Source organism: Zootoca vivipara, chromosome 5 (genome assembly GCF_963506605.1).
Source record: "Zootoca vivipara chromosome 5, rZooViv1.1, whole genome shotgun sequence".
In the NCBI taxonomy this organism is placed as follows: domain Eukaryota; kingdom Metazoa; phylum Chordata; class Lepidosauria; order Squamata; family Lacertidae; genus Zootoca; species Zootoca vivipara.
In genome coordinates, this window is record NC_083280.1 from 91,304,307 (window position 1) to 91,316,929 (window position 12,623).

Consider the following 12,623-nt stretch of genomic DNA (forward strand, 5'->3'; position numbering starts at 1 on the left):
CAATCACTTCCCCCTTCAAGATCTCACCAGACAATAGGTAAATTATTATTCGATATGTTTCGTACTGGCTGTTATTTCTTGCACTACAAACCTATATGTGCATCATGCTAGCTCAGCTGTCATGTATTCCTCCCCAAATCTTGGGAACTGTAGCAGGGCTGGAGTGATGATGAGAATATTCAGCTGAGGAACCTAAGTGTCTTTCACTACTACAGTTGTCTGGGGACAGAGCAATTATAAGTGGTGTAGATGTGCCCTCAAGGAATCATACATCAGTGTGGTGTGAACTAAAGGATGTTAAGCTGCCCCGTTGACTTCGGCTGAACTGGCAGAAACTTGCCGCTCGATTTCTCCTTCCTCTTGTCTCATTCTTGCTCCTTTGCTTGTCTCGCCTGATAAAGTTTTCTATCAGTTTCAGTTTCTCATTCTCTTCCCTCAAGAAGAAATCAACCAGCTCGCTCTTTTCTTTCTTGATCTGCTCACTGATATCCTTGGGTATGTCTGGGATCATCCAGTCAACAAGGACACTGAGGAACATGACCAGGTTCTGCATGAGAAATAAATTAAATAAGCAGGAGGAAGACGTGTTCCTTACAGCACTGAAAAGATCCCCAAAGCACTCATTTTGGGGAGGTATTGCCAGGGGTGTAATAATAATAATAATAATAATAATAATAATAATAAAATTTTATTTATACCCCACCCTCCCCAGTCAAAAACCGGGCTCAGGGCGGCTCACACCAACAAAACCACAATAAAACATAAAAACAATTAATTAAAATACAGATTAAAATACAGTATTAAAATTTTAAATGCAGCCTCATTTCAAGTAGTCCATAAATCCAGGCCATGAGGGAGGAAAACACAGGGGTCAGGCTAAGTCCAACCCAAAGGCCAGGCGGAACAGCTCTGTCTTGCAGGCCCTGTGGAAAGATGACAAATCCCGCAGGGCCCTGGTCTCCTGGGAAAGAGCGTTCCACCAAGTTGGGGCCAATATTGAAAAGGCCCTGGCTCTAGTAGAGGCCAATCTAGCCACCTTATGGCTCGGGATCTCCAAAGTATTGTTGTTTGTGGACCTTAAGGTCCTTCATGGGGCATACCAGGAGAGGCAGTCCCGTAGGTACGAGGGTCCCAAGCCACATAGGGCTTTAAAGGTCAAAACCAGCACCTTAAACCTGATCCTGTACTCTACCGGGAGCCAGTGTAGCGCTGTCCGCCGGCACCTGGGGTGCATGCACACGTACCACCCAAGTGTGGACCGAGTGCGCTAACCCAGCTCTCGCACACTGGGCGGGGACAAGGTGCAGCAGGCATGGAGGGTACATCATAATATAATAGTCTCTGGGCTGCTTCCAATACTCCATCAGCAGTATAGTGTTAGCTGAACATACACCAATACATCAAGATGTTTTAATTCTCTTCTAGTTTAGCTGAGACTGTTCCACAAGGGCAAGTGTGAGGGACAGGGGATATCGCGAAGTCCCTCCCCTCCTGAGTTCAAGCCCGTCCCCGAGCAAAGGGGAAAGCAGGGAGAGTTCCGATTCCAGTGGGGAAGCAGGAAGTCGTGTCCGAGGCTCAGGCAAGGTAGAGGAGCCAGGGTCCCAGGTGGGACAGGAAGGGGCAAGTAAGGGGGGAAGACCCATCCCCCCAACTCCAGAATTACGCAGGAAGAGGAGGGGCAAGAGGATGGGTCTGCCAAAGCTTTTGTGTTGGAGAAAGACGCGCCAAAAGCCATTAGGAGGTTCTGAAACCGACTGACAACATCGCTCCGTGTAAATAGCAATGACTTGAGCACTGTAAATACGCAGCACCAATAAAAGAATAAAATGCAGAGCTGCGTAGCGTCGTTACTCTGAAGTAGTCCATTCCGGCCACTGTGACAGCAACCTCCTAATCATTTTTGGGCTACTTTGGAGTTGCCGGGATGAGCGTGTCAGAGGCGGAGAAGTGGCGGCAGATCGCTGAGCAAGCCCAGCTAGAACTGCAACAGCTGTCGCTGCAGGCGCAGGGAGAATTGAAGGCAGCTAAAGAGGAGACTAAGAAGGTCCAGGACGACCGGCTGCAACTTGCGGAACAGGTGAGAGAGCTTCAGGAAAAAGAGCAGCATTTAAGGGCGGTGGCGGTAGACCTCCAAAACAAGCTGGATGCAGAGAAAAACAAGGCGGGAGGGGCACCCCAAGTCCAAGTGCTGCCAGGAAGGAGAGCCGGGACCCTAGTAAGCAAGTTCAATGGAGACCCGAAGGAGTTTCAGGGCTTTGAGACTGAGATTGTGTATGCTCTTGAGCTGCACCACGATGAGTTCCCTGATGATGAGCACAGAGTAGCGTTTATTGTGGAGCACCTTACAGGGGCGGCCAGGGAGTGGCTAAGACCGTTAATTGCAACAAGGAATCCTTGCATGAAGAATGTCAAACTATTTCTAGAAGGTTTGAAAACGATGTATTCGTCAGATAGTCATATGGACCAGACTAAGGAGGAACTTCATAATTTACGCCAAGGAAATATGACAGTTCGCGCGTATTGGGCGAAATTCACCATGCTGGTGCACAGATTGGGGTGGGATCTGCAGTCGGCCCCAATGCAAGCGGCGTTCTACTTGGGGTTGCATGAGGAGGTGAAGGATGAGCTCTCGAGAGGTCCAAAGCCCAGTAATATGGATCAACTGAGCAAAGCGGCTCTGGCGGTGGGGGTGAGGCAGGAATCCAGGTGGAGCGACAAGCAAGCAACGCGCGCAAAGCGGGCTTGGTTCCCACGGTCGCAAGAGAAGCCACTCCCTCAACAACCCTTTCAAGCCACGCCTGGGGCCAGTCAGGACCAGGAACCCATGCAGATTGATAGCGCGCGCGCGCGGGGTTTTCAAACCCCAGCGGCGCCAAGGCGAAAGGAGGGAAGGGGTGGGAATTGCTTTCTCTGCAACTCCCCCCAGCATCTCGTCAGAGACTGCCCACATCGCAGGGAGTGGCAAGGAAAGGCGGGAACGGTTGTGCCCTCCCCCACTGACGCAGCACCACAGCAGGGAAACGGGAAAGCCTGGCTGCAGGAGACAAGGGGCGGCAGCCAGGCACAGTCAGCAGACAACAGCCCCAGCCCACCCACCCGCACAAAGAGGAGCAGAGCCAGCCCACCCCTCCCAGAGCAGGAGTGGTTCTAGAAGTGACGCTCACGCTCCCTAATGGCTATCCCCTGACAGTCCTCGCCTTAATTGACAGTGGGGCGTCAGCGAACTTCTTCTCGAGGAACTTTGCAGAAGAGCACCAGATCCAGCTTCTGCAGCTGGATTTTCCTCTGCACGTGGCAACCATTGACGGCAGAGAGCTGCTGGGAGGGGCCATCACTCATCAAACCCCCCCCATGAGAATGACGGTTGGAAGGCACTCAGAGACACTGGCATTCAACGTCACCACCATCTCAGACCCCCCAATCGTTTTGGGCATGAGCTGGCTGGCGCGCCACGACCCCTCCATAAGTTGGCATCAGAGATGCATCACTTTTGGATCGGACTTTTGCCTGGAACATTGCATGCAGCACCAACCAGGGGAGGGGCCTCCGATAGCCACGGTGGCCACCATGCACGTCAAAGGGGGTGAGGCGATACCCAAACCATACTGGGACCTGCAGGAGGTCTTCAGTGAAGCGGAGTCCGACCACCTGCCCCCACACAGGCCTTTTGACTGCCAGATCAACCTGGTGCCTGGGGCAACTATACCCCCAGCCAAGCTGTACGCCATGTCAGACCAGGAACTGGAGGATCTGCGCGCTTTTATCGACAAGAACCTCAAGCGGGGGTTCATCAGAGAAAGCAAGGCAGCAGGGGGCAGCCCGGTCTTCTGGGTGGACAAGAAAGACACGCAACAGCGCCGTCTTGTGGTGGATTTTAGACGGCTGAATTCGGTGACAGAGCCAGTGGCTTTCCCCATGCCCAGAGTGGATGATCTCCTGACAGCGGCACGCAGGGGCAAGATTTTCACCAAGCTAGACCTGAGGGGGGCGTACAACTTGATCAGGATCCGGGAAGGCGATGAGTGGAAAACCACGATGTTCACGCCTCTGGGCTCTTTTGAATATCTGGTGATGCCCTTCGGGTTGCAAGGGGGCTCAGCATGCTTCCAGGCCTTCATGCACCACGTCCTGGGGTCCCTACTCTTCAGGAAATGCTTGGTCTTTCTGGATGACATCCTTATTTACTCCAACGACCCAGTGCAGCACGTGAAGGACGTCAGGGAGGTGTTACAGCGCCTGAAGGAGAACCACCTGTATGTGAAGCTGGAGAAGTGCAAGTTTCACACCAAGGAGGTGGACTTCCTGGGCTACAAGCTGTCAGACAAGGGGCTGGCAATGGACAAGGACAAGGTGCAGACCATCCTGGACTGGCACAGCCCCAGGACGCGCAAAGATGCCCAACGCCTACTAGGCTTTGCCAACTTCTACAGGAAGTTCATCAAGAACTTCTCTCGAGTTACGGCTCCCATCACTGACTGCCTGAGAGGCAAGCAGAAGTTCAGGTGGACACCAGAGGCGCAAGCAGCGTTCGAAAGCCTCAAGAGGGTGTTCGCCTCAGACCAGAACCTGTTCCACGTGGTTCAGGACGCGCCCCTACGCATTGAAACAGATGCTTCTGATAAGGCTGTGGGCGCCATTTTGTTGCAACTGGACGCCAACAGAGAGTGGAGACCCTGTGCCTTCTTCTCCAGGAAGTTGACCCAGCCCGAGCGAAACTACACAGTTTTTGATCGGGAACTTCTTGCGATCCACGCGGCGTTCCAGCACTGGAGACACTTCCTGGTGGGCGCCAAGCACCCCATCCAGGTGTGCACAGACCACAAGAACCTGGAGTTCTGGAGAACTGCCAGGGTGCTCAACCAGCGGCAGATACGGTGGGCGGAGTTCTTCTCGAACTTCAACTTCTCCATACACTACATCCCAGGAGAGCAGAATGTCAGGGCGGATGCCCTCTCCCGCAAGCCAGAGTACATGGAGGAGGAGGCGCCACCAGCCCCAAGGCACATTTTCCCCCCGTCGGCATGGTCCTGCGGAGCAGCAGTGGTGAGCGAGGCAGAACTCACAGCACTGACGGCAGCGGATGAATTTGCCAACCGCATCTTCAGAGAACTGAGAGGGGGGAGGGAGCAGGCAAAAGACTTTGCAGAACGCAGAGGGCTGCTTTTCTACAAGGGTGCGCTGTACCTACCCACCACCCAGCTTCGACGTACGGTCCTCAAGCAGATGCACGACAACCCTACAGCGGGGCATTTTGGAAGGGACAAGACCACTCACCTAGTCATGAGACACTTCTGGTGGCCAGGGGTGAGGGAAGATGTTCGAGACTATGTAAGGGGCTGTACCACCTGCCAGCGGGCGAAGGTGGTCAGAGCAGCGCCACCAGGGTTGCTGGAGCCCTTAGCCACACCACACAGGCCGTGGGAAGTGGTGTCCATGGACTTCATCACAGATCTGCCTTCGTCCAGGGGTAAGACTGCAGTGTTGGTGGTGGTGGACCTCATGTCCAAAATGTGTCACTTTATACCGTGTGCCAGGGCAGTCTCGGCAGAAGAGACAGCCAAACTGTTTGTTGATCACGTTTTCAGACTGCATGGATTACCTTTAAGGGTTATTTCGGATCGTGGCCGCCAATTTGTTTCCAGGTTCTGGCGGCGGCTCATGAACCTCCTGCAGGTGGAGGTCAGCTTGTCGACGGCTAGACACCCGCAGACCAACGGACAAGCGGAGAGGGTCAACGCCATTCTGCAGCAGTACCTGAGATGCTACGTCAGCCAGCGGCAAACGGACTGGGTGGATCGCTTGCCACTAGCAGAATTTGCCTACAACAATGCAGTGCACGTCTCCACAGGGGTGTCGCCCTTTAAGGCCAATTACGGGCGCGACCTCAGATCTTTCCCAGAGAGGGAGAGGGAGGAGGAGGAGGAGGGCCCACAGGCTGAGGATTGGGCAGAGGAACTGGAGACGGTGCACCAGCAGCTCAGAGAACACTTGGAGAGGGCCAAGGAAGCGTACAAAAAGGGGGCAGATCGCCACAGGCGACAAGGGGAGGTCATCAGGGTGGGGGACAAGGTGTGGTTGTCCTCGGAGGGCCTTCCCACCAGAGGGAGGTGCAAAAAGCTGGCACCCAAATGGCTGGGCCCCTTCACGGTCACGCAACAGGTCAACCCGGTGGCATACAGGCTGGCACTGCCAGAGGACATGAGGGTGCATCCAGTGTTTCATAGATCGCTGCTGTCGCCGTACAGGGAAAGCAGCAGGCTCCGAGACAGCGAACAAACCCCCGAGGGAGGGGGGGAGAGGGAAAGCAGGGAGCAACTCAATGAGGCCACGGCCATCCTGGATTCAAGGTGGGGGGTGGGGGGCCTGGAGTACCTCATGGCATGGGAGGATGCTCCACCGTCCCAGAATGAATGGGTTCCCGCCACTCAGATACAGGAGGAATTCTTGGTGGAAGAATTTCACGCCCTCTTTCCCCACAGACCCAAGCCCTGGCACATGGAAAGGGAGGGGGAGGAGGAGGAGGCACGGGAGAACAGCTCACCATGGCGCTGGGAAGCGGAGTTTGAGGAACCAGAGGATGAGGTATGGGTGTCGCCAAGATCCACCCAGTCAGAGGAAGGAGCAGATTGGCAAAACATTTTTACCCCCACCAGCTCTGACGCCACGGACTTTTTGGGATTCCCGTCCTCCCAGGCGGAAGGGGGGGGCTCGCAGGACTGGGGGGAGGTGTTCACACCAACGGGCTCGGAGAGCACCGAGTTTTTAGGCTTCCAGTCGTCACCGACACATGGGGGGGGCCTGGGGAGGGGTGAAGGAGAGCTTGGGAGGGGGGTGGATGTGAGGGACAGGGGATATCGCGAAGTCCCTCCCCTCCTGAGTTCAAGCCCGTCCCCGAGCAAAGGGGAAAGCAGGGAGAGTTCCGATTCCAGTGGGGAAGCAGGAAGTCGTGTCCGAGGCTCAGGCAAGGTAGAGGAGCCAGGGTCCCAGGTGGGACAGGAAGGGGCAAGTAAGGGGGGAAGACCCATCCCCCCAACTCCAGAATTACGCAGGAAGAGGAGGGGCAAGAGGATGGGTCTGCCAAAGCTTTTGTGTTGGAGAAAGACGCGCCAAAAGCCATTAGGAGGTTCTGAAACCGACTGACAACATCGCTCCGTGTAAATAGCAATGACTTGAGCACTGTAAATACGCAGCACCAATAAAAGAATAAAATGCAGAGCTGCGTAGCGTCGTTACTCTGAAGTAGTCCATTCCGGCCACTGTGACAGCAAGGGAATGTGAAAGGGTCAGTGAACAAGCGTGAATAAAAATCAACGGACAAACAAGTATTGCAGGCAGAAATCAATGCATTACATGTGGCAGTGAAGTAATATAATGCAGAAAAGGTTTACCTGAAAGATAACGACAAAGGCCAAACGGGCAGATAAAACAGTCCAGTACTGCTTAGAAAATTCATACTGGTTTTCAGACCATGGTGGTTCTCTGTAATCCTTAAACCTGTAAAATGGAGCCATTGCTTTAAACTGCACATTTGGAGCCATATCTGCTGTGTACATGACAATTTCCCAGCTAGAAAGTTCTCCAGCAGTTGTGCAATTCGTACCCTTTATTTCCAGCAACAGTGTTTGGGTTCTCCGATTATGCTTCAACATTTCATTTTCACACCCATCAACCACAGCCCCGTGTATAGCCATTGTGTCAGGCTGCATTCATGGATTGCTTTAACAATTTTGACTGACATGGGTTGACTCCGATAAATCAAGCAACACATTTGCTTTGAGATATTTTAGGTGAAGTGAAATGGAATCCAATAAATAAATAAAGCTGCCCACATTTCACTGGATGCCAGGATTGGACACCTGTCCTCCCTAAATGTTTCTGAACAGAGGACAGATGCAAAGAGCTTCTGTCTGTGCCCAGCAGTGGCAGATGTAGGTGCCCACATTTCCTAGTTGATGGGCAGGAGATGGGAGGCAGAAGGGCTAACATGCCTGCCACATTGTGGCACTCTCTCTTTTCCTGCTTTTCTTAGATGCAGCAACAATTTTGTGTCATGTCACTTCCCACATGGTAGCCTCTTTTGTGTTATGCCAGGCACAGGGTAACTCGGTCCTCCAGATGTTTTGGGACTACAAGTCCCATCATCCCTAGCTAAGAGGACCAGTGGTCAGGGGTGATGGGAACTGTAGTCTTAAAACATCTGGAGGGCCGAGTTTGCCTATGCCTGTGTTGTGCCATGCTACCCATGGTAGCTATTTTGTGACTAGTACCCATGGAGCTTACTTTCTAAAGGTAAAGGTAAAGGGACCCCTGACCATTAGGTCCAGTCGTGACCGACTCTGGGGTTGCGCGCTCATCTCGCATTATTGGCCGAGGGAGCTGGCGTATAGCTTCCAGGTCATGTGGCCAGCATGACAAAGCCGCTTCTGGCAAACCAGAGCAGCACATGGAAATGCCGTTTACCTTCCCGCTATAGCGGTTCCTATTTATCTACTTGCATTTTGATGTGCTTTCAAACTGCTAGGTTGGCAGGAGCTGGGACAGAGCAACGGGAGCTCACCCCGTCACAGGGATTCGAACCGCTGACCTTCTGATCAGCAAGCCCTAGGCTCAGTGGTTAGCCCACAGTGCCACCTGGGTCCCCATGGTAGCTATTTTGTGACTAGTACCCATGGAGCTTACTTTCTACCAGCAAGTAAATAGCCTTAATAGTGAACAACTATACACTTTTTATGAAGATTAAATATAATAAATTGTTGCATTGGGCTGTGATCCCCTTGAACTCAGTAGGACTTATTTCTGAGAAAGCATACAAAGGAGAATGGTTGTTAGGGATGTAAATACACCAATTTTGTTCTTAGAAAGAATACAAAAGGATAGAGATATATTTATTTGTATAGAAGGCACAGTTTTAGAATGTTCAACTTAGGTTCCTACAGCGGAGAGTTTCAAAGGAGAAGCATGTAAGTTCTGGCCTATATTTAGCATAGTGGGATAAATGTAAGGCTAAGAGAGTGGGAGACAACATATGGAAAGATGGAAAGAGTTGGACCTGTTGAAGGTCCCATGTTCAATTTCAGTTATTTTGTTGTTGTTTAGTCGTTTAGTCGTGTCCGACTCTTCGTGACCCCATGGACCATAGCACGCCAGGCCCTCCTGTTATTTTATTCTATTTATTACAAAATATCTTACCCGCTCTTCAGCCTAAGATCCCAGGCCGTGTTACAACAATTGCAAAAAGCGGATAAAACCACCGCAGTTATAAAACAAACGAGCCATTCCAAATGGATCAGAACAGTATAAATTAAGCAGGAGTGATGGGTCCCACAAAAACAAACATATTTTAAATGTTGCAAAGAGGTGCCTCTTCAACATGTGGGAAAGCTGGACAATGAAGATGCTAGGTGCTTCTGGGGACGGGGCAGGGCGAGTTTCACAATTTAGGGGCTGACACAGAGAAAGCCCCCTCTCCTGAGTCACCTTTCCCCAACACCTCTGAGGGTGGCAGAAGGACCAAGAAAGCCCTCAATAAGGCGAATAGGGGTGGAAACAGTCTTTCATATATTTGGGGCTTTAAACACTAATGCGAGCAGCTTAAACTGGGCCCAGAAATGAGCTAGCATCCAGTGTAGCTGTTTTAAAACGGGAGTTATTTGAGCTCTAATTTGAACCCCAGCACAGTAATCTGGCTGCTGCACTTTGAATTATCTGTACATAAATGAATGTGAAGATATTTCCAGCAATGAGACTAAGTTATTCATAATAGCAGCATAAATTAGAAATGATTGCTTTCAGTGGAGTGCAACCCTCTCTGGAGCAGGCTGCCTTCCTACATCCTTGACTTGAGAATGATCTCATATAACAGAACTGGGAAAGGCGCTGAGTTTGGAGCCTGGAGACTTACTACCAATTGGAAGTGACAGCCCTGAGGAAATGGACCACTGATCTGACTAAGAATCATATGGAAGTATATGTCCAGTGGCAAATGGATGCATTTTCCACCTGTAAATATGCACATAACGGCAGTGTGCAATTCTGATATTATACCGGCAAATTGATCAACATTCGGTGGCCAATATTGTAACTTATTGGGATGAGGGATGTCTAAGAATTCCAGCAAAAACAGAAATGGGAGTGTAAGTTGTCAATATTTGCTAATTTGTCCCATGTTTGGGATAAAAAATCTATCCAGCTTTCAGTCCAAAAATGATACATAACGGAGCACACCTTTTCCCTTTTATACTGAAATCACTCTGCATTAAAATATTGTTGCTTTTGCTTTGAAAAAGCAGGAATTAGCTGATGATGGTTATTACCATTTTGCAGATAGAGATTTAGAACTAAAGGCTGGATGTTCCCTGTTAAAAGTCTATGCCTTAAAAATATAGCATATGAATGAAACAGACAAATCTTTGTTTCTAACAGGGGTACTTCTCAAACTGATGGGAATGCCTGCAGCTTTTTTCCAAATGCACACCTGGTTGCAAACTCAAGTTTGCTCCAGTGTCGTATGGATAAGCTTTTAGTGGCAAACTTGATTTTGGGTTCTGAAAAATTCATCCTCACGATCTAAAGGAGTGTTTAACTAAGAAAGGTGTCATTTTCGTTTTGCCTTGCACAGAATTAAAAAAAAAACCCTTGTACTCTGCAAAAAATAATAATAATTGGGGTGCTCTGAGGGGAGAGGAGGGGGTGGAGGGAAACCCAGACACAAAAAATGGATCCTTTGAAGTGCTGTGCCCCGCACGTTCCTCTTGTGGCAGGAGGGGGCCCGTGGGGGGGGCAGCATGAAGAAGGAGGAGGATTAAGTTAATAATATAAGAATAAGATTTTGAATTAGAATAGAAAACCCGCCATAATTAATTAGAGAGGTTAGGAAAACCAGGAGGAAGAGAATCGAGGAAGTCACAATTACAAAGTTAAGAAAATAAGAATTGGGAATTTATATATTTTTTATTTTTATTTTTGTTGTTTTATTGTTAATCTGTTGTGTTGAAGAAACAGCTGGGGGGAAACCAATCCTCAGAGCTCCTCCATCCCTGTCCTCTCAGTGGCAGGGAGGGGATGAGGGGGGAGGAGGGAGGGGGGAGGCCAAACCCAGCCTATAATGGACCCCTTTGATTCTCAACGCCCACGGGTACTACTGGTGGCAGAAGTGGACTTGTGGGTGGAGGGAAAATGTAGGGACAGAGTCTACATTGTATGTCTTGTTTGTCTTGTTTGCATAAAAACCAATAAAAATTATTATATAAATAATAATAATAATAATAATAATGGCTAATTATCTGTCACAGATTGTCACTGCTGCAATGTTCATTTAGAATGAATACCAGATATTTCAGAATAGTGGATAAAAATGTTGGCCTACCTATTCTAAGAATGCATTACTAGGGAGTGTCTGAATTCGTTATGGATTCAGTTAAAGACACCTTAATATCAAGTGAAGCCCATAATGGGAAATTCCGGTTTCAATGTAATACCACTGAATTGTATGAGGTCAACTTTCTCCCCAAATTTTTCAGAAATGAAATGTGTGCCTCTGTGTGTTTAATTGAGCTAAAATACATTGCTCATAGCCTCCCTCTGTTAGGAACCCAACTAGGTGTGAAGCCTCCACGACAGTTTTTGGTTTTACTTAAATGCCTCCATTGAGGGCTCTAAATTTGATTGGAGCAGGAGGGGAAGAGAAAGGGCCGATCAATCTTTCCCGATGTTTTTTCTGATCAAAATCGAAAACATACTATATCGATTCAGAAGGTCTTAAGGCTCAGGAAACAGGGAGAAGCTTAAGGGACATCAAGCTTAAGAGGAGCACAAATTTTGGAAAATTGTCAGACCCCCTAGAAGTGGCTTCATGGCCAGATGCTGCCTGCAGACCTTAGTGTTGATTTGCATGCTGGAACACTGGAGTCAAGGCACATCCATCCACATTGAGACTTGACTTCTAGAGACTTGAGGAAGAGGAATGAACCTCAATAATGTACACACACTAACAATATTTTAACAAGGCACCCACAGAATGCAAAACAAGGACAGTGATTTATATGGGCCAGGGACCAGAAATAGGGGCTGCCCCTAGAAAACATGGATACCTATTGGATACCATTTTTTGTTCTCATATTTGTTTCCAAATGATTAAAGAAGAAATATTGTGTGTGTTTCCTAGGAAGTCAAGTCTTGGACACACTGAGCTGAATAAAATGTGAGGAGAAAGGGCAAATGTACCGTAGCTGAAAATTTTACCTTTTGCCTTCAATGGCAGAGGCCAGTCTTACTCTAATTTTAACCCACTAAAGTTAGTGGAACCACCTACCAAAATTGCTCCTACCATAAGTCTTAAATACAACAACCAGGGATTGGTAAGGCTGCTTTACCTGCAAAGGGAAACATCCTGTTCAAAACTTGAGGCTTCTGGCTGGGTTCCAGCCTTGAAATCACTGACGTTGAAGTATGAGAGAGTGTGGTTGATGAAGCCATGCATGGTTCCATTGTGACTATATGCATATTGATAGACAAGGCGCGGAATGAAATCAGAAGTGACGGATATGACAAAGGCCTGGGAGAAAAGAACAACCTTTACCATATGAACACAGATATGCATAGTGTACTTTGGAGTCAATTTATGG

The 12,623-nt window shown here is 49.3% G+C and overlaps 1 protein-coding gene across 1 annotated transcript in view; it reads right to left on the minus strand.

Annotated features, from left to right (window-relative positions):
• Nucleotides 1-251: 251 nt before the first annotated feature.
• Nucleotides 252-12,623, minus strand: part of ANO2 (anoctamin 2) — a 137,851-nt gene continuing 125,479 nt past the window's right edge. The window contains exons 21-23 of the mRNA XM_060275139.1: nt 12,372-12,553; nt 7,389-7,494; nt 252-547 (exon numbers count right to left, since the gene is read on the minus strand). Of these exons, the coding sequence (XP_060131122.1) occupies nt 266-547; nt 7,389-7,494; nt 12,372-12,553 (570 nt within the window). The 3' untranslated portion in view covers nt 252-265. The remainder of the gene's footprint in view (nt 548-7,388; nt 7,495-12,371; nt 12,554-12,623) is intronic.